This window comes from Rattus norvegicus, chromosome 3 (genome assembly GCF_021556685.1).
Source record: "Rattus norvegicus strain SHRSP/BbbUtx chromosome 3, alternate assembly SHRSP_T2T, whole genome shotgun sequence".
Lineage (NCBI taxonomy): Eukaryota > Metazoa > Chordata > Mammalia > Rodentia > Muridae > Rattus > Rattus norvegicus.
Window position 1 is genome coordinate 115863514 of NC_141536.1, and position 22898 is coordinate 115886411.

General features: G+C 46.8%; 1 protein-coding gene across 1 annotated transcript in view; it reads left to right on the forward strand.

Annotated features, from left to right (window-relative positions):
• The window catches only part of Fbln7 (fibulin 7), a 36281-nt gene extending 17776 nt beyond the window's left edge, over window positions 1-18505 (forward strand). The window contains 5 exon segments of the mRNA NM_001430105.1: window positions 8137-8262; window positions 10266-10403; window positions 11631-11768; window positions 15012-15150; window positions 15402-18505. Coding sequence (NP_001417034.1) covers window positions 8137-8262; window positions 10266-10403; window positions 11631-11768; window positions 15012-15150; window positions 15402-15774 — 914 coding nt within the window. The 3' untranslated portion in view covers window positions 15775-18505.
• The last annotated feature ends 4393 nt before the right edge of the window (window positions 18506-22898 follow it).

Genomic DNA, 22898 nt, shown 5'->3' on the forward strand with positions numbered 1-22898 from the left:
CTCTGTGCTGGACTTGAGAACAGAACTGTGTGACATAGAGAAAAGTGAGGCTTGGCACATGTAATTTATTGCTTTTCAAACACCTTTAGACCACAGTTTTAAAAGTTCATAGCTATCAATCGTTTTTAGGCATCCGTGGAACATCTTTTGAGGCAAAATGGCTATGATTTTAGCTAGGGCTAAAGGGAGCATAAATCTTACACAAATGCAAGAGTAGGGTTAGAGGGGACTCGGTGTGAGCTCATTTGAAGTAGGGCTTCTTTATGTTGCCCACTCTCGTCTCAAATCCTCAGTGGGTACTAGAAATCTAACCAACGGCCTCATGCGTGCTAGACCAGAGCTCTGCCATATGCTACATATGAGACCATGCTAGACCAGAGCTCTGCCATATGCTACATATGAGACCATGCTAGACCAGAGCTCTGCCATATGCTACAGTTGACAGCCCTGAGTACTTAGATCTTGAAAACTATGAGAGCCCAGAAAGCATAATACCTCTCAAGAAGACTGGCAGGAACAGCCACGGCACCCAGCAGCATCCAAGAGTCCGGTGTCTTTCCTGTGTCCTGGAAGGAATGCTGGCTCAAAGGTTGATTACAGGTGTGAGCTCTTAGGCCTCACCAGGAACCATCTAGGCCATAAATCTGAGCCATGCAAACACACCCAGGAGAAAGCCAGTGGCTGGTCTTCACCCTGACTCTGAAAGACTTCCATCCCATTAAACACCTCATGGATGATAAAAAAATGCCATCGGAGGGGTGGACATAAGGAATTTTCTTTCATTGCTTTGCGAATCTGTAGTCTTAACTTCCAGGCTTAGTTCACTTGGCACCTTCAGGTCCTATTCGCGGGGCTGTCTGTGGCCTGATCTGCCTGCCTGTGTTCTGTAGCCTGGACCTCCACATCTACCTGCCTCTTGCCCTGTCATGGTGACTTTGTGGTCCTCAATGACAGGGCTGACATGGTCCTCTCCTTTTCCCACCTTGTCCCTGGATTGAATGTCTGTGTGTCTGTGATGGAAGTCAGCAGTTTTGACTGGAGACCTGAGTTCAATCCCTGGAACCTATGTAGTAGATGGAGAGAACCAACTCTTAGAAATGCTTTCCTCTGACCTTCACAAGCATTCTGCGGCACATATGTGTGTGTGTACATGCTCATGCTTACACACACACACACACACACACATGCACAAACACACATACACACAAACACACAAGATAAATGAATAATTGTATGTTTGTTTGTTTTCTGAGAGGCTGGAGAGAAGGCCCAGCAGTTAAGAGCTCTCACTTACTGCTCTTGCAGAAGACCTGGGTTCAGTCCTCAGATCTCCCCCAGTTACTGAGTTTGGATCCCCAGAATCTGCATAGAAGTCATGGGCAGAGGTTTATGCCAGTAACCCCAGCACTGGAGAAGGGAGGGACAGGTTCCAGGAGATCCAGCACCCTTTTCTGGTCTTCATGGGCACGACACACACGTGATATACAGACACACACTCAGGCACACACATACATATAACATAAGTGAATATTTTCCAACTTCCTCCAAAATAGTAGGTGATAAAGAAAAACATACAGAACGAAGGCAAAAAGACACACGCGCCATAAGACACCGTGGAGCTTTCTTCCCCCCAGTCAACTCTGTCATACGTATGCATGTAGGTATGTATGCATGTATGCATGTATGTATGTATGTATGTCATGGTGGATAAGTGAATTCAAATTTCTTGGTATCAAAGTAGCTAGAACCACTAAATAAATAAAATAGTAAACAAAGTAATTGATAGTGGAAGGCGTAAGGGGTCACGTGAAGCTCCATGGCTGTAGAGTGGCTCATCTAACCATATAGACGCTCACTGAGGTGGACAGAGTCGGGGCAGGGCCAGTGACCAAGCGGCTGCTGTAAGCTAGCTGCATCTTGCTTCATTTGCAATTTGGATAGAATAAAGTGATGATACGTTTTTAAAATGTTCAAAATGGTATCTGGGATATTTTCCATCTCATTGAGTGTAAGCTGGGCCTGGATACTTACCCTGTACCGATGGAACAAAATATTTGTATGCTACAGCCTACTGGATCAACGTGCTGCTAGGCTCAGCCTTTCCCAGGTTGGCATGCCGTGCCCATACTGGCACCCATGGGTGCTGTCTTCAGTCAGAGCCCCACAGCAACGCCAGATGGCTGCTGTTGGCTCTTCTCAGGGGGCAGTGACAGCCTTGATGATAGGATGAGACTTAGTGTTGCTGGGGTTGTCAGCATCAGAGCCTGAGCACTGGAAGCCTTTGCAGCCTACCTTTGCCCACCCATCCTTGAAGGCCAACTAAACAGACAAGACATAGTAAAAAAACAGGTTTGTTCATGGAAGCCACACTGGGAAGGGGAACAAAAAAGGTGCAGTGACCACCTCATCCAGTCTGTCTCTGGGGTCCTGACATAAACTTTAAATAGAGAGCAAGAGGTTTGCATAACAGAACAGTCACTGTCAAGGTGTGCCAAGGCAGTTCTATTAGGCCAGAGCTCAGCAATCTCGTGACCAGCATTAGACCCACCCCAGCAGCTGCTGAGTGTGCCCAGTTCAGTGTCCACATCAGCAGTTCTGTCGCTGTGTGTTGTGACCATGGGGGACAATAATCTTAATTACAGCTGTTTACTTCAAGACACAAAATGTCAGTGCCAGTGAAACTCTTGGCAACATTGTATTAACTGTCCAGGACTCACTCTGCAGTCAAATGACTGGAAAGAGGGTGACGAACCCTACTTGGCAGAGAAGGAAATTATACCTAACGACACTGTTAAAGATGCAGTGGGCAGTGGAGCTCCAGAAGGCCAGTGGAAAGCAGCCATTTGGCTCCCTGAGTTCCCCTTTTCTCTCTGTGAAGGGCAGGAATTTTTTGTTTGTTTGGTTTTTTTTTTTTTGCGTTTTGTTGTTGTTCCTTTTGAGACAGAGCCTCATGTAACCCAGGCTGGCCTTGAACTCGGTAAGTAACCAAGGATGACCTTGAACTTCCAAATCTCTGGCCTCTACAATTACACCCAGTTTTTGTGGTGCTACAGAAGACATCCTAAGCTGTAACGTGTATTTTAGGGTGTGCGACTTTCTGAGTTGGAGAAGCCATAGGCCTTCATTTTGACCCTTTGGCCCTAGAGGCAACCAAAGGAAGTGTTTGAGAAGTAAACTCTTTGTCATTTACTTCTATCTTGAGGGACTTCCCCACCCGGGGCCATTCAGTTGCTTCAGTAGGTGATCTTTCTCCTGTTTTCATAGTCAGAAAAATGCCAATCATCTTAAATATTTTTTTTCATTAAGAAAAAATATTCAGGCCAGGTGTGGTGGTACATTAATCCCAGAAACAGGTGATCTCTATGAGGGCAGCCTGATCTACACAGTGAGTTCCAGGACAGCCAGAGGTACAAAAGACAGAGACCTTGTCTCAGTGAAGAAGGAGGAGAAAGGAGAGGAGGAGGAGGAAGAGGAAGAGGAGGAAGAGGAAGAGGAGGAGGAGGAGGAGAGGGGAGGAGGAGGAAGAAGAAGAGGGGGGAGGAGGAAGAGGAGGAGGAGGAGAAGGAGGAAGAGGAGGAGGAGGAAGAAGAAGAGGGGGAGGAGGGAGGAGGAAGAGGAGGAAGAAGAGGGGGAGGAGGGAGGAGGAAGAGGAGGAAGAAGAGGGGGAGGAGGGAGGAGGAAGAGGAGGAAGAAGAGGGGGAAGACTCCTCTTCGGTGTGGGAGAGATGGCTCAGAGGTTGAGAGAGCACAGGCTGCTGTAGGTTCAGTTCCCAGCACCTATAGGAACCTACACAACCATCTCTAATTCCAGCTTCAGGAGACCCTGACACTGTACACATGTGGTGCCCACAAATACATACAGGCAAAACGTCCATATACATAAAATAAAAACTTTAAAAAAAACTTTAAAAACTTAAAAAAATTCAACATCTAAAAATATAAAAGAGCTTATAAACCAAAATTCCATAATTTTCACAAACTAAACTCCTTCATGTCATAAAATATCTAATTAAAAAAAATCTTCCCTATTTCCTTATATATTTGTAACATTGTTTGCATTGGAGCCCAGACACCACCATATTTCTACCTGGCTGTCCTGTCTCTTACATCCGAAGCCTGGGTCCTCCTACTGAGGTTCTTTGGTTAATTGTTCAAGAAAAATTCAGGGTCAGTGCTCTGAGCTCACATATTTTGAACCAATCTGTTAGAGGGCAGCTCGATTGGGTGTAAAATGCCCATCTCCCCTTTAACTCTCTTGACTCTCTCAGATACTTTGCATCTGTTTGCTATCACACCCAGTTTCATGCAGTGCTGAGGGCCAAGCTCAGACCCTGAGGCCTGCTAGGCTAGGCCAGCATTCTACCAACTGAGCCACACCCAGCCAGGACCAGCAACAGCAACAGCAACAGTAGTTCTGGGAAGAGTCTGCCCGAGTCCCCAAAAGTTTCCTGTCAAAGCTGTCATACTGGACCTAAGTTGAACACAAAGAAAGCAAGTGCAAATAAGACATGGCTGTTCACATAAAAAGGCCAGTAGAAGGGTTAAAGGGCACGTGTTGCTTTTTCACAGGACCAATGTTTGACTCCCAGAGCCCACATGGCAGCTCACAGGTAACACCAGTACCTGGGGATCTTTCTCCTTCTTCTGGTGAATTGCATTCATGAGGTGCACATACGTATATGCAGGCAAAGGACTCAAACACATAAGATCATAAAATAAATCCAAAAGGAAACTGAGGAGGTAGGAGATTCTGTCTTCGCTCACAGGAGAGGAAATTTTAGAGGCGGGACGATGCTGAAGGCACAACTTACTTCATGAGAGAAAATAAAGCGTGGTGTGGGTGAGGGGCGGACTCTTGTCAAGTCTCATGCAAGCTGGTATACAAAAACAAAAATTAAAGAGGGAAGCTGATCTCGGTGGCACACACCTTTGATCCCAGCACTGGGAAAGCAGAGGCAGGAGGATCTCTGTAAGTTTGAGGCCAGCCTGGTCTACAAAGCAAGATCAAGACAGCCAGGGCTCTGTTACACAAAGAAACTAGGTCTCAAAAAACCAACCAACCAACCAACCCTGAAAAAAAATTAGAGAGAGAGAGAGAGAGAGAGAGAGAGAGAGAGAGAGAGGAGGGAAGGAGGGATGGAGAGAGAGGGAGAGGGAAAAGAGAGACAGAGAGAAATGGAGAGAGAACAACATTTCCATGGACAAAAAAGAATTGCCAGAAAGGCATACTCACAAAACATCAAACAAACAAACAAACAAACAAAAAACCAAAAAAACCCCAACCAACCAACCAAAAAAAAAAAAAATCAAAAGGGAGGCCAATATTTCAGAACAAGCCAGCAGAGCTTTTTAAAATATAAAGAATGCAAAACAGCATCTAGGCTGGGGAGACTCAGCAGGGAAAGGTTCTTACTACCAAGCCTGATGACCAATCCTTAGAACTCATGAGGTAGATGGAAAGAATGAACTCTTGAAAGTTACTCTCTAACTGTTCCACTCATGACAGTTATTTGTCCTTCCCCAAAAAGCATTAAAGTAAAGAAATGTCAAAGAAAAATATTTTAAACAGCAAGATACATGAAAGTGAGAAACCCTTACAAACAATGTCACTGGGATAATGGGAAATGTGAAACAAGACACAGAGCCCAGAGATCAAGCAGAACAAAACAGCAGAAAGGGGCATTCGAGTGTAGCTTGGATGGCCCGCGCTTGCCTGGTGTGCATGAGGCCCCGAGTTCAGTGTCCTGCATCATATAAGCCTAGAACTCAAGAGACAGAGACAGGAGGTCAGAGATAAAGGTTATCTGGGCTACTTGAGACCTTGGCTCACATACATGCATGCATGCATGCATACAGGCATACATACATACACACACATACATATGCATACATATATTCATGCATACATAATTTTTTTAAAGGAAAGTGTACATGTAACTGGTCACTTTCATAGAGCAGTGAGTATTCACGAAATGGGAGATGGAAACATGGCTGTGACCTGCCTTGATTTGCCAGCCCTTCTCACTGTCACTGCCATTGTCCTCTTCAAGTCAAAACTGAATGCCACAGCTGGGGACACACGTGAATGTGATGACAGCTGTCCTTCAATTAGAATATAGCTCTTGCCAGCCTGGGCGCCAGGACACTGAATACCTCTGCCTGCACATCAAGATAAGAAGCGCAGAATGTCCGTCCGTCTGGAGCCTGTGAAGAAATGGATATGTCGGGGCACCTGTTCACATCCCTAGCAAGCCGATGTCACACTAGCCCCTCCTGAAGGGTATAAGACCGCTCAGTGTCTTCCACTGGAGTCTTCCAAGGACAGAGAATGGCTGTAGGCATGCCGAGACCAAGCTGAGGGATCTAAATGCTTACACTTTCTGGTTGCTTTCCCAGGTCTTCATGGCTTATTGATCTACCCACTTTCAGAGGGGGTCAGCAGGCAAAGACAGGGTTGGATCTTGAAAGACCTTGGAATAGTGGTCTCAGGGAGCCGTGTGTGTGTGACGCCATGCCAGACACATTCCTGGAAACTGCTCATCTGAAAACAGGCTGGCTGGGGAAGCATGTGACCAGACTGAGGAGACAGAGGAAGGGAAAATGGTGCCTTCCCTGGCATAAACAGTGTGGACAGCCTGAATCCTTCTGGATGAAACAGAATCTTTGAAATAGTAGCAAGCAGTCTTGAGGGAAGCGAAGGTCCCTGCTGCTGGCCCAGAATGAGGCTATGGCTCTCACTGGGAGTGAAGCACCTGCTTTGCCCTCTTGGGAGACACACAGGAAGTCACTGTTAGGCCAGACAGGGGTGTTCTCAGGTTTCCCCTCCCTCCCAGACACTGCAGTTAAATCAGATCAATGGCAAAGCTCCTCCTGGGTGGAATGGCTTTTGCATGAATAGACTTAAATGGGGCCTAGGGCATTCATAGCAGCGAAGATTTTATAAAATTACCTTTTCCAAAGTAAGACATCTTATAAATATTCGTTGTAGAAAGGGGACAAATACGAAAGGTATACATGAGGGACAAATGGACAAATAAAACATGCATGAGCCAAACAGAGAAAAGCCAAAACGCAAGGCAATAGTTTCCTTGTGGGGACAGTACTGAGGATTTGAACCCAGGGCCTCGACCTCCAGTACTCAGCTACCGAGCTACCCAGTGCTGAGAAAAAACTGCTGAACTTTACAATTTATTCTCTCTCTCTCTCTCTCTCTCTCTCTCTCTCTCTCTCTCTCTCTCTCTCTCATCTTCTTTCCTCTCCACAGAAAGCTGAGAATGCCACCTGGGAACTAGTCCCTTTAGCAACACTGTGAACTGTCATAGATCCCCTATTGATGGAGCCCAAGGGAGACGAGTATAAACTTGGAGAATTAATTTTTCCCATCTCTGGATATTCCAGTGGGCCATCCTCTTTCTCCTTTTTAATTTCTTAGAATTTAGCTCCTGTTTGAAAGATGAACCAGGGCCAGGGATGTGGCTTAGTTGGTAAAATAAGCCCCACAAGGTCCTGGGTTCCAGCATGGAAGAAAAGTGGACATAGCGATACACACCTGTTAACCCTGCACTCAGGAGGCAGAAGCAGGAGGGCCTAGGCTCAATGTCATCTTTGGCTGTACAGAGAGGAAGTTCAAGGCCAGCCTGGAATCCACCTTGAAAGAGTTGAAGAGCAGAAGGGCCTCCCTCACAGGCAGATGCCAGCACTTGCCCATGGCTGTGTATATCACACCGTCATAAGTTATAGCACCATGTTTCCCCATGGAGCATGGCGGTGTTCTGTCCTGCACACAGAGCCTGGGTGGACTCAGTGTGAGGTAGGTACTAGAGAAGCAACGGCCTGCATTTCAGCCCATCAGTTCCCTTGAAGTTCCTACAGGTAGAGAGAGGGACAAGTGGGAAGATAGAAAGCTAGGGTGGTGACGGTGTAGTGGTACATGTCTCTACCCAAGAGGCTGAGGCAGGCGGATCACAAACTAGGGTGCCAACCTGAGCATCATAGTGAGACCTAGTCTCAAAACCAAGCCAGAACCAAGCCAGACAGGAACCTGGGGTGTCCCTACAATGTAAGGAAAGCCCTGTTATTGAGTTTTGTTTGATTTAGCTCTAGAATCTATAACCGTGTGTTGGTATCCTTTCCTAGATACCAGTGAATGCTCCAGCCAGCCTTGTCACAATGGTGGGACGTGTGTGGAAGGTGTCCACCACTACAGATGCATCTGCCCTCCAGGAAAAACTGGGAACCGCTGTCAACATCAGACGCAGGCTGGTATGTAGCCTCTGTGGGACTTGGTGAGGATGCTGGTCATAGTCACCGAAGGCAGATGTGGCGGGAACTCTGCCTCTCATAGACTTCGAGCTTTTCCTCTCTGGTTCCCACCCACAGGGTGATCCTTCTAGGAGCCTAAGGTGCTCACGTTGGTGAGCTTAGCTCTTTTTTTTTTTAATAACCAGAGTTTTGATCCTTCTTTTGGAGAGACAGACTCCAACTGAACATCCTGCGGATTATGGGCATAGGAAGATGCACTGGGGGTACCTTTGCCTGGTTAGTGCTTTGTCCACCAGGAGAATCCCTTTCCTTTCAATGTTCCCAGAGAACCCTGCAAAGTCAGCTGTACGAGGTGCTTTAAGACATGAATGAGCAGACATTTGATTACCGAGTTCAGCACATGGCAAGAAAATCTAGTGATAAGGAACTTATGAAGGGTGGGTTGGGGGGGCTTCACACTGTTCTCCAGCCCAGAAGTTCAATCCCAAGATGCCTGGCTGTTTTTATTTCTGGGTAGACTCCTTGTGGGGGAAGGGCACTGGGGGATAGGGTAAGATCCAGGGAAAAGAGCTGACAAACTCTTGGGGCTGGAGACATAGAGCTCACTTTGTGGAGAGCTTTGCCTCCCACGTAGGAAGCACACATTTGGTTTCTAGCATCACATAATGTTAGGCATAATGGCGTGCATCTGTGATCCCAGCACCTGGGAAGGAGAATCAGATATTTAAGGTCATCCTTGGCTTCATAGCAGAGTCTGAGTCCAGCCAGGAACACAGGAGACCCTGCCTCAAATAAAAGAAAAGAAAACCACTTTATAGCCTCTATAGCAGCTAGCCCCAGGTTAGGGCTAAATAGTGCACCCACAAGCTTGCTGCTGACTGAGTCTTGACAAAGTGGGACAGGCCGGCCAGATCTTGTCTCACAAGGAAGCTGCCCCCAAAGGTTCCCTCCAGCTCGGCTGTCTGGAGTTACCTTCTGTTGAAATAGGGCGGAGGCAGGGCTTTCCTGGAAGGCCACCGACTCTATTTCCAAAGAAGACAGGAAAAAAAAAAAAAAAGATCCCCTTTCACCTCAGTGATGCCCCACTGGCCACTAAATGCCCCTATTGGGGGTCTTCTGCCATGGGACCTTTGGGTCATTGCTCCTCAGGCCCTGGGATCATTTTATGAATGGTCCCCAAGACTAGAGTCTTCACCAGGAATGAAAAGTAAGGAATGGGCAGGTACTCAGGATGAAATGACCCAACAGGCTTACCTAGAACCTTCTTTCCCATTAGTTGGATAACGCATCTCTCCCAATATTTTTTCTAATTTTTAATTTTTAAATAGTGGGTGCATGGGTGCATGCCTCTCTCTCTCTCTCTCTCTCTCTCTCTCTCTCTCTCTCTCTCTCTCTCTCTCTCTCTCTCTCTCTTGGAAAAACTAAAACAAAATCCTTTAATCCATGCAGAGGAAGTTAGAGGCTAGCCTGGTCTACACATTGAGTTCCAGACTAGGCAGGATCATGATTTTGTTTGTTTGCTTTTAATCCATTTACTTTATCTTTATTGTGGTTAGGAAACTAATTTCGAACTTTGGAAGATGCAAAAACTGTAATAATAAAACAGCTACCTAGAAGACATTGAGGAAGCCACAAGCTTAAGAGAAAGAGAGGGAGGGAGGGAAGGAGGGAGGGAGGGAGGGAGAGAGAGAGAGAGAGAGAGAGAGAGAGAGAGAGAGAGAGAGAGGAGGCTCAGAGTTTTAAATTCTAATGCTCATCGCATTGTGGGCATTGTACAAGATTCTCAAAATGAATCTCAGGTTTGACACTGCAGTGTACCTGGCTGTCCCCCCCTTTACATTCCAATCTTACGGGTCCTGTCAAGGTCATAGTCGCTTGGTTTAGGTTAATCATTTGGCACTCCTTCCCTGCTGTACACCCTGAGAGATAGGGTCTCAGGGCACACTGCCCGTTCCGGGGTGGGGGTAGGGGGAAACAGGCACTGAGCTTGTCTTCTTCAACAGCGGCCCCGGGGGGTGTGGCCGGCGACTCCGCCTACAGCCGTGCGCCACGCTGCGCGCAGGTGGAGCGAGAACAGCACTGCAGCTGCGAGGCCGGATTCCACCTGAGCGGCACCGCGGGTGGCCACAGCGTCTGCCAGGGTAGGCTTGGGGAGCTGGGGAGCCGGACCTGCGCGTGGGAGGAGACCGGAGTCCTGGGGCAGAGCGGGGATGGGGGGGGTGGGGGGGTGGGGGGTGGGGGGTGGGGGGGTGGGGGGGGTGGGGGGGGTGGGGGGTGGGGGGTGGGGGGTGGGACCAGAAAGTCTCCCTGGGCGTAGTCTCAGTGAGACCGGTGATTTGCCTTTTAGGTAAGGGATGCCGGGATGATCGAAATGAACAGGTAGACTTCAGGGGTGCTCTGGAGAAAAAAAGTGTTCTCCCATTTTGGCCTCCTCATCTACCCGGTTTATCTTCCTACGGTTGGGTTCTAGTGGGGTGCCCCAGGCCTTCTCTGAGATGTTATAGACAACAGATGGAGTATTGGGGTTATGCACTCAGTCTCTAGCATGCACATTCATCCAGTTCCATCACCGTTTAAACCTGGAGGGATATGGATCTAATCCCAACAGTTAGAAGACGGAGACAGGAGGATCAGAAGTTCAAGCTCATCTTCTGCCACTTATAGGGTAGGGAAAGAAGGAAGCAGCCAGGGGGTGACAGGCTTGTCCTCTGACATAGCCTGGAGCTACTTGCCCAAAAGGAGCCCTTTGCCCAGTCATGTGCGCCCACCACCATACCTCTGGTAAACCTCCTATGAGCTGATGGCAAGAGAGGAACTCAGATCAATTATGGCAGCCAGGGCCATGGATGTGGGCACAGCCTGAGACTCCTTCCCTCTCAGTTTAGCTGACTATAGAGTTGTTCCGCCCTGAGATCTGGTCATTTGATGCTGTGACGCTCACAGCATCGGAAATAAAAACACTCCCCACTCCCTTTCGAAGAGGCATCTCAATATACAGACCAGGCTGGAGATTCTGCTTCAGCCCCCCAAATGCTGAGATCACAGGTCTGCAGCGCCCCAGAGGCTGCAGGGCTCTCTCACTCTGTTTCTCCATTGATGAAGATGATGAGTGTCTGAGTCTGGCTCTAGTCTCTGAGCCGGGTACCAGACTCGCTAACCTTTGTAGTTTCCCCATTTACACTGAGCTCCTCTGGGGTCTTCCACATCAGCTCCTCCCTTTGACCCTCTCCGTCCTAGACTGGGGAGAGGGGTCCTCTGCTCACTGCTCTGTCCAGCTACTTAGTCACCTGAGCTGACCTGAGCTGCTGACAGGTCTGGTTGGTGGAGGCTGTGTAGCCTCCTGGAATCATGGGCACTTTTGTCCCCAGATGTGAATGAGTGTGAGATCTATGGGCAGGAAGGACGGCCCCGGCTCTGCATGCATGCCTGTGTGAACACCCCTGGCTCCTACCGATGTACCTGCCCGAGTGGATACCGGATCCTGGCTGATGGGAAGAGCTGTGAGGGTGAGTGAGACTGTGTCACCCTTCACACCTGGTCACCTGCTGCTGCTGTGACCCCTGCCCTCATCCCTGGTTCCCATTCAAGAATGATTAGGTTAAGAGAATCAGTGATCTGGGTATACATTTGATCTTTGTCTTAGTCAGGGTTTCTATTCCTGCACAAACATCATGTCCAATAAGCAAGTTGGGGAGGAAAGGGTTTATTCAGCTTACACTTCCACATTGCTGTTCATCACTGGAACTCAAGCAGGGCAGGAAGCAGGAGCTGATGCAGGGGCCATGGAGGGATGTTACTTACTGACTTCTTCCCCTGGCTTCTCAGCTTGCTTTCTTATAGAACAAGACTACCCACCAGCCGGAGGAGGTTACAACCCACAAGGGGCAATGCCCTCCCCCTTGATCACTAGTTGAGAAAATGCCTTACAACTGGATCTCATGGAGGCATTTCCTCCTGAGGCTCCTTTCACTGTGATAACTCCAGCTTGTGTCAAGTTGACACACAAATCCAGCCAGTACAATCTTGAAAACAAAGTTAACAAGCAGGTCTTCTGAAAGTCAGGCTACATATTCTACACAAGTGGGTCAGTTGATCACCCAGTGTCCCCTGACCTCATGTGAGTGACATTTCTGGGTAAGGTCACTTCCTCTTATTCAGCCTGAACCCACAGGACAAGAAGCCAGCCAGACTCCACTTTATTAGAGTCTAAAGGGACCTAGGAGGCTTCATGGCCCTGTGTGTCCACATGCTAGTGTCCTCTGACAGGAAAGGTACTTTACAGGTGCTGTGCCTCAGCATGGCCAGGCTCCACAGCCATGACCATGTGTGGTGGCTATTTGAAGAGAAGCTGAGCCACCAGGGTCAAGGCTCATAAGGGCCTGACTAGTGACTGGAAGGGTTCTTCTACCCGCAGAACTGCACCGGGCTGAAAAGAGAGACCATGGCTTCCCAGGCCTCCATTTGCCAAGTTCTACTAAATGCCAGAGTCCTGCAAACAAGAGCAAGAGGGCCTGGGAGCCAAAAGGTGGGAGCCTGTGCAGATAATCCAGGCCAATCAATCTCCCAGGAGTGGACTAGAGGGTGGGTTGTAGGAACACACACACACACACACACATACACACACACACACACACACACACACACACACACACACACACACACACACACACCCCTGGCTCAGGTTCTACATAGTGGCTCTCCAGAAGACAGGTCTGAGATTTATCTCTTTCTAGTCATGGTACAGATAGGGACCGCTTTCAGCAGGGAATGTCTTCAGGTAAAGTGGGAGTCGAGAGTAGCAAGGAGAAGCTGAAAGCTGCAGTCACCATCCTCACCATTGGACTAATCTAGCAGACCCTGGGCACAGTAAAAAGAGGCCTCCTGTTACCACACTTTCTCTGAAGACAAATACTGTCTTAGGGTTTCATTGCTGTAAAGAGACACCAAGACCATGGCGACTCTTCCTAAGGAAAACATTTATTGGGTTTGCTTACAGTTTGAAAGGTCTATTATTATCACGGCGGGAAGGATGGCAGCATGTAGCCAGACATGGTGTTGGAGACAGAACCCGGAGTTCTGCATCTTGATCCGTTAGGCAGCAGAAAGAGACCGTGATCCACACTGGGCAGAGCTTGAGCATAGGAGACCTCATTCAAAGCCCGCCCCCACAATGATACACTTCTTCCAACAAGGCCACGCCTCCTGTTAGTGCCACTCCACATGGGCCAAGCACTCAAACACATGAGTCTATGGGGGCCATATCTATTCAAACCACCACAATAGAGAATAATAAACAGATATATCAAATCACCACATTAGCCCAGTCAGGATAGAGTATCTCCTCCTTGTACATAGGTCAATACCCAAATTCAGGTGAATAGTATCAACCCTATATACACGATGTCCTATAGTATATACCTAACATGAAGTTTAATTTATAAATTAGGCAGATGGAATATTGACATTAGTAGCAAGATAAATAACTATAATAAAATTTATTAAAAACGAATGAACTATAGTTGGCCACAGGTAAGTCAAACCATGTATAAGTTGGGACTGATGTATACAGTTCAGGCTTGAAGGCAAAGTAGGGTCTCCTCTTCCTCAGCTTGGCTCTTAGGTCTTGGAACTTGGGACTCCAGAGGTGCCGCTGGGGACAATGCTGGTGCTTCAGGAGTATTCGCTGAAGTCCGACTCCTCCATGGACTAAAGACACCGAGGGAAACCCAGCTGGCTTCAGACTATGACTCTGAATTACTGGAGGAGAAGGCAGAGAAAAAAGGCAGGGGTGGGCTGGGGTGGTGCTAAGCCACAAGCATATTTGGTATGTAAAGAGAGAGGTGGCTCCTTGGTGACATCTTGTTGGACTCTAGCGATAGTCTCAGAGGAGTGGGCAGCTGAAGACTGCTATGAGATGTCTAGATAGCCGTCCTCACATTCACACATCTACACTACACCCACCCACCCACTCGTTTATCTTCCACCCATCTACCCACCCACCCACCCATTCACTCGTCTACACTTCCCCCATCCACCCACCTACCCACCCACCCACCCACTCACCCACCAACTACCATTCCCACATCATCCGCTTCACAGCATTCCTGTGAGCCCATATAGGATTAGCTGGGCTAGGGAAGAGGCAGCTCCAGCTGGGTCTATGCATTGAGTGTTGAGACGTCTGCATTCAGTAGGGGCTGAGGTGAAGGAGACGGACTTTCCTAAAGGTTTGAATCTGAGTGTGAGAACAACCAGGGGCAAGGAGACTCAAGAACAGCTGGGGTGGAGAAGGAGGCAGGTGACTGGTAACACACATTTGGTGTTAGCAGGAACCCCTGTCACATGTCACACCCAGGAAAGGGAGGATGATTCACCACCATAGTCCTACAGAACTTCTGAAGGACCTCGATTCCAGAGGTTGAAAGAAAACAGAATTCCTGACAAGGTTCTTGACTTAAGGGGGTAGGTCCCTGGCACTCATAACCGGGCAGCCTAGCAGAACGAGTGAGCTCCAGGCTCTGTGACAACGTGGAGAAGTGATTGAGGAGCATCAACCTATAGGCTCTGCACACACGCACACTCGTATGCATGTATACTGCACCTGACACATGCAGAGTAAGGATTGGGTATTTGGAAAATTCACCCCTTGTGGAGTCTATCATTCCGTTGCCTATTAGAGTTTCAGGTGGTTCTACAATACAGGAAAGTCAGAAAGATTCACAGCCTTCATTGTATCTCCCGCAATACAGACGTTGATGAGTGTGCAGGCCCACAGCACATGTGCCCCCGGGGAACCACATGTATCAACACTGGAGGGGGCTTCCAGTGTGTCAACCCTGAGTGTCCTGAGGGCAGCGGCAATATAAGCTACGTGAAGACATCTCCCTTGTGAGTAGATCCAGGGATGCCCACAGCTTGGGGGACGGGGGAAGATAATTACATCATACATAGGAAATAGGAAAGACAGAGATGCTTCTCTGAGCTTTAATTTCCCCTATAACTATTAACTCACATGAAATACAGACACTTTGTTCTCCAAAGGAGAAAGGAGAATCTCTGGGAGTGTGGCCTCTTCAGAGGTAGGGCAGCCCCTCTTGAGTTTTCCCAAGTCTAACTCTATCCATTTGCCTCTGCTCCAGCCAGTGCGAGAGAAACCCTTGTCCCATGGACAGCAGGCCATGTCGCCACCTGCCCAAGACCATCTCCTTCCATTACCTCTCTCTCCCTTCCAACTTGAAGACACCCATCACGCTCTTCCGCATGGCCACAGCCTCAGTTCCTGGCCATCCTGGACCCAACAGCCTGCGCTTTGGGATCGTGGGTGGGAACAGCCGTGGCCACTTTGTAATGCAGCGCTCAGACCGGCAGACAGGAGAGCTCATTCTTATACAGACCCTGGAGGGGCCTCAGACTCTGGAGGTAGAGGTTGACATGTCGGAATACCTGGAACGCTCCTTCCAGGCCAGCCATGTGTCCAAGGTCACCATCTTTGTGTCTCGATATGACTTCTGAGGATGCCATGGGAATCGGGAGGCTGGGGTTTGAGATCTGGGCTGATTTCTCTTCCCCAAGGTCACACTGTGGGCAAGAGCTGTGATGGTCATGTCTTCTCTTTATCATATTCCTACCTTCTCTACTTGTTCTCTCAGGCTTCTAGAACAATGCTATGTTCTGACCCAGGGGCTGGCACAGGAGAGAAGCCACAAACAAATGCTGTTTCCACAATCACACTACTTTTATTTTTTTCTGCTTTAAGGCCCACCCCTATGCTGTTAGGAGACAGCACAGAATTTCAAAATGCTATGTGAATGACCATGTGAGTTTGAACCAGCTGGGGGAGAAGCTCATGGTGTGTGTGCTTGAGACAATAGCCAACAGTTCTGCATTGAGGTCACCAAGCTTTTTGTGGCTAAGCATGTTCTAACTCTGTGGGTGGTCTAATGCCCCTGTGAGCTACCTACATGATACTTTACCCTGCGGCATTCCAGCCAACCTTCTCATCAGCAAGTTATAGAGGAGACTAGCAACCCCGAGTGGATCCTTCTAGACCAAGGAGTCAACATTAAATCATGGATTTTGTCAGTTTCTTCACTTGAGAAAACACGTGTCTCAAAAACATGACCTGATTTTATGGCTGTGGAAATAGAATCTGTTTCTATTCCCTGCCCATCTGACTTCTCCCTGAGTGTGAGAACACCTTCTAGGAAGGGATAGTCCTCTTTCTGTCCAGGTTGGACATGGAGGATAGAGAGAGTAAGAGAGGTAATGTGTGAGATTGCTCCAATAGTTTCAATATGGGTTGGTCACGTGGGAGACTGATAAGGATGCCATCTGCCCATGGAGTGTTAAGGAGAATACTTACACTGTCTTTCATCCCATGAAAAACCAAGTTGGAAAAACCAAGAGTTGCTGTCTTCCACATGAATGAATCAGGAAAACACTGTTGAGCACTGAGAACTGGGTGGGACCATTCCAGTTAAAACTTAAAAGCTAGATGGGCTGAGAGAAGTTTTGATGTCCAAATACATGCTAATCTACTGGAACATTGCTTCATATACATCTTATCCTAAAACTTATTTCTAGAAGATGGGACAGGGAGACTGAGATTGAGGGCAGTATGGATGACATAGTAAGACTATGTTTCGAACAAAACAAGACAAGAGGCTAGAGTTCAGTAGGAAGAGTTACTGTCAAGCATGCAAAAGGCCCCAACTTCATTTTCTTGAACTGCATAAAGCTGAGTGCAGCTGTCCATATCTCGGCTACATAGCCAGTCTGAGAGTTTGTACCTGGCCTCTTTGGCTTCTGCTGCAGTTTCTAGCAACAACAAGGGCCTAAAGATCTGCTTTTTCAGTTTCTTACATGACTCATTAAAACAATATTCTAGAAAGCTTGTGTTTCTAGATCAGAAGTTCTCAACCTGTTGGCCAAGACCCCTTTGTGGGGGTTGAATGACTGTTTCATCAGGATCATCTAAGACCTTCGAGAAACACAGATATGATTCATAGCAGTAGCAAAATTACAGTCATGAAGTAGCAATGAAAATAATGTTATGGTTGGGGGTTGGGGGTGGTCACCATAACATGAAGAACTGTATTAAAGGCTCGCAGCATTGGGAAGGTTGAGGAACACTGTTCTAGATGGTAATATGGTATATGATATTGACACTGGTGTCAAACAGGCCCTATGGTAAGTAGTATTTTCTTCACCTAGATCAGTCAACATCAAAGCTGCCTCCCACTTAGCAAATCACTCAGCTTTAGTCCCTGTGGTACCAAAGTATGAGTGCATGATTGCTTCAGACTCTGTTGTGTGGTCTATACTTAGAACCTTCTTCCTGGTCTCTCTTCTGTGTTAGTAGACTTTCTGTGACTATAGCAACACAGCTATGACCATCCACTCATGAGGAGAAAGGGTTTATTTTAATTCTCACAGTCAACAGCCCATGATCCGCTGGTTCTCTTGTTTTGGGGCCATGCTGAGGTGATTGGCAGGAAGCACAGCAAAGCCTGTTTAACCTCGTGACTGGGAGTAAAGAGCCCAGAAGACCTTGTCTCATAACTAGCTTCAAGGACACACCCTCAAAGTCCAAAGATCTCCCACTAGGCCCCACTACTCCCTGGTGCTTCCAAATACACGGGCTTTGGCTTTGGGGGAGACATTTTGGATCCAAACCACAGCAGTGCTGTTTGCCTTCCCCTGTAGACAGCTACTGCTGGATCTTCTTAAGGCTGAAGTCTATGTTGAGTCAATGTGACAAGTTGTCAACATGTATTAGTTTACATGTCTTTCTGGCAATATGGATCCAAGTACTGCAAATGCACAAACTGGAGTAGCATAAGGAACCCCTTGTGCCAGCATCAGCCCCAACCATCAACACCTGCCAATCACTTACTCCCACTCCACCACATGAGGACTTTGAAGGAGGTCCTAGACATGATATCATTCCATCTGTATTTCATCATGTGTTTCTAAAGTACTTCTCTAAAGCATGACCTAAACATTATCTGCAGTCAACATCATCTACAACTGTACCAGCAGGGCCTGCAGGATGGCTCAGCAGGTGAGTGATAGTTGCCGAGACAACCTGACTTCATTCTCCAGGAGCTCCATGGTTGAAGAAAGAGAATCAACATCCCTAAGTTGTCCTCTGACCCCCACATATGTGCTGTGGCATACTCTCATCTGTGTATATACACATATGAATAAATAAATAAACAAGTAAATAATATGATTAAAAAAACAGAGATTTGACGATGATTCCTTACTATCTCTAGCCATAAAATCACTGTTTAAATTTCTCTGAATGACTTGATTTTTCTTTGCTTGGTTTGATCATGTGGTACAATCTATGGATAAGTTTGTAGCAGAGATTTTCACATTTCAGCATATATCACATGACCTGGAGGCTTGTTAGAAGGTAGAATATTGGATTTTTTTTTTTGAGACAGTGTTTCTCTAAGAATTCCTGGTTCTCCTGGACCTAGCTCTGTAGACTAGGCTGGCCTCAAACTCAGAGATTCATGTGCCTCTGCCTCCTGAGTGCTGGGTTTGAAGGAGTGGGCCATCACTGACAGCCTTCAGATTGTTAATTATTGTAGAATTTCTCACACTATATACTCTTTCGATGTGCTTCTCTGTCCTCTCTCTCTCATATACAACTGCGGATCTAGTCAGAGATTTAAGGAGATTTGGATTGGCTTCATTCTGAAGACGACTTTACTGATAATGATGGGTACCTAAGTGGAAGTCACACAGTATCTCTCCTTTTTAAAAAATAAATTTTATTTTATTTGAGGCTGGAGATATGGCTTAGCAGTTAGGAGCACTTGTTGCTTTTGCAGAGGACCTGGGTTCAGTTCCAAGAACCCATATGGCAGCTTGCAAGTTCTGTAATTCTAGTTCCAAGGGATCCAACCCCCTCTTCTAATCTCCTCAGGCACCAGGCATACATGTGTTTCACACACTTGCATACAACACACACACATATGCACACACATGCACACACACACACACACACACACACACACACACACACACACATTGTAAAATACTTTTTTTAGGTCAGGTGTGGTGGTGCACATCTTTAGTCCCAGCACTCAGGAGGCAATGACAGGCAGATCTCTATGAGTTTGAGGCCAGCCTGGTCTACACAGCGAGTTCTAGGCTAACCATGGATACAGAGTGAAACCGTTTCAAAACAAAACAAAACAATAATAATTTTACATCTTGGAAAATATCTCCCAGATAAACATCACAAATCCTGCTAGTTACAATCATCCTTTCATGGTTTGTTTGTTGTTTCTTTTGATCTTAAGTTTGTTGTCACCAAGCATGAGTGTGGTGTGCTTTTCCGGATCACTTAAAATAATTCTTTGTGGCGATGGCTCAGACTACAGTCAGAACAGTTGTAATTCATTTTGCTAAAATTTTAAAATGTTTCACTTATTTATTTATTTGTTCCCAAGGGGGTGGCGTGTGTCACAGCACACCTGTGGAGGACACCTTGTGGAACTCAGTTCTATCCTCCCATTACATAGTGGTCCCAGGGGTCAAACTCCTTAGGGGATCACCAACCTTGGTAGCAAGTGCCTTTGCCCACTGCCTGAAACTTTTAGCAATTGTTTGTGGGTTTTGCTTGTTTTTTAGTTTAATTACATCTACGGTGTGTGGGTGTAATCCTTGCGTGTATGTCTGTCTACCACATGTGTGCCCAGTGCCCACAGAGGCCCGATCTCTCTATTTCTTCCTTTTTTTTTATTTCTTCCTTTTTAATAGCCATTTTTTCTTTTATTGTTCTATTTAATATAGTAGGGCTGGAGAGATGGTTCCATAATTTTGAGCCCTGGCTGCTTTTAAGGAGGACCTAGGTTAGATTCCCAGCAGCACCCACATGGTTGCTCACAACTGTCTGTAACTACAGTTTCGGGAGATCCCGCACCCTTTTCTGTGGTACACAGACATAGTCACAACACACATATATACAAATAAGACAACACAACTATTTATTAATAAATATAAATAAAATTTAAAGTCGAATAATATAACTTAATGACAGATGATAGCATAATATTCAATGTGTCCTTTGATCTTTTATTAAAAATAACATTGGCTATCACCCTGCACAGTCATATCCCATAGCAGTTCTCTACTATGAGAATTTTCCACAGTTTATTCATCGAGTCCCTTGGGGTTGACGGCTAGGGTGTTTTCAGTCCTTTGCCACTGAGAATGTTACATCAGTTTGTAGCATATTTCTGACTTCCTGTCTTAGATGTCAATGTTTCCCCCATAAGACATAGGCAACCTCCCATCCTTCCCCACAAAAGGCACTGCATGGAAGGCCGAGTTCCTGAACTGAGGGGGTTCCCAGCAACACTGTTTCTACATCTGCTCACTGAGCAGATCCTGCTTTGGAAGCAAAGGCAGGCTCGAGTAGAGGGCTGTCCTACAGCCAGCCCATCTGTCTGTCTGGGGCCTCTGGGTGGCGGTCCACAGCCACCAGGAAGACAGGAGCAGCCGGCCAGATCATGAGTTACTGAGCAATGGAAAATTAAGTCAATTTTGGATGAGTTTTTTTAAATCATGCTATTTTTAAATTGTAACATGTCCAACAGTAGCAAACAAAAAGGAAATTGTGCCAAATCTCAAAATGCCATCCCAGGGTCACAGTCAACCTGACAGGTTTATAGTCTGAGGCTGGCTTTCCATCAGCCGCTGCCCCAGCTTTGCCAAGCCCTCACCGCAGAGCTAGAAAGATGAACCCTCTGCCTCCGGGCTTGTTCGGAAGAACACTGCTAAGTGTCATCAACCATCTAGAAACTGCATAGCCACCAAGGACTGCGTCCTGCTCTGGTTACTGAAGACGCAGTGGATGACGAGGCCACCAGACTCTGACCTCCTGAAGCTTACATTTAGCATTACACGCATGCAAAGATAAGAAAAGTATGTGATCAAAGAGGGACAGGGCCTGCAAAAACAAAAAACCTTATATAAGGTGGCTCATACCTTTAATCCCAGCTCCTGGGAAGCCGAGGCAGGGGAATGTCACAAGTTCAAGGCCAGCCTTGCTAATATAAGTCAGTGCTTGCTAGACTAGTCCGGACCACATTTGAGACTTTGTCCCAAAAAACAATAATTACAAAAAAAGTCAGAAAATATTACTTTCCCCTAAATCTGCTTCAGCCTTGACTAGTCCATTAAACTTAAACAGAGCTTTCTATAAATAGGTAAATTAAAGCAGTAGAAGAGGGCTGTGAGCCTTGAGTAAATGTATGCACGCTCTATGTAAATACTGCAGATCATCCATGCAACCGGAATGCCTCAGACACAGATCATATGTGGTGACAGTCGGATCACACACCAGGGTGTTTGGGGTTTTGGCTCAGAATCTCAGGCAGGCACAAATCAGGATGGAAACCCAGGCCTGTGTGTGCACGCTTAGTTCATAAGCACCCAGGGAAGGCATCTTGTCAGGATATAGAGAACAATGATGCTAACTAAGGAAGAGGAGGAAATGGGATGCAAGCTTTGTCACTGTGGGTTCAAGCCCAGCCTGATCTACAAAGCAAGTTCCGTGTCAGCCAGGGCTACACAGAGAAACCTTGTCTAGAAAAATAAACAAAAAGCCTCCATAAGCTCAGTCTGAAGGTAAGCCCGTAGAGCATTTTCTTAATTAGTGATTGATTAGAAGGACCAGCCCATTGTGGGTGGTGCCATCCCTGGTCTGGTGGTCCTGGGTTCTATAAGAAAGCAGGCAGAACAAGCCATGAGGAGCAAGCCAGCAAGCAGCATCCCTCCATGGCCTCTGCACCAGTTCCTGCCTCCAGGTCTCTGCCCTGCCTGAATTCCTGTCCTGGCTTCCTTCAGTATGAATTACTATGTGGAAGTGTAAGCTGAATAAACCCTTCCTCCCCATGCTTTGGGTAGCAATAGTCACCCTAACAAGGACATACGCATTCATAAAATTTGATGTGCAAATCAAACATATAAGTCATAAAGAAACATTTTAAAGCAACTACTTGATGTCCATGTAATTTACCATCTATTAAAAAACTAAAGCCAAGGGGGGTTGGGGATTTAGCTCAGTGGTAGAGCGCTTGCCTAGCAAGCGCAAGGCCCTGGGTTCGGTCCCCAGCTCTGAAAAAAAGAAAAGGGGAAAAAAAAAAAACAAAAAAAACTAAAGCCAAGTTTGCACAGTAATGAGATGGATGTGCTGAAAACCCGATATTAGAAAATAAAGCGTCTTCAGTGTTTCTCAGAGCTGGCTGCTATTTTAATTTAGTGAGCATCGGTGCTGAGAATGACACATCATACAAACGCATAGTGCAGGATGACAGGCGAGCATATTTAGGGCCATTTCAGAAATTATTGGCCATCCTACTCTAACCCCAAGTCAGAGTTCATTTAATACTTTAAAAAGGAAAACTCGGGGCTGGGGATTTAGCTCAGTGGTAGAGCGCTTGCCTGGGAAGTGCAAGGCCCTGGGTTCGGTCCCCAACTCCGAAAAAAAAGAACCAAAAAAAAAAAAAAAAAAAAAAAAAGGAAAACTCAAGTTAATAATAATTCAAGCAAGTTTTAAAATAAAAATCCCGAGGCTGAGGAGACGGTTCACCCAGGACTCACCACCCAAGCAA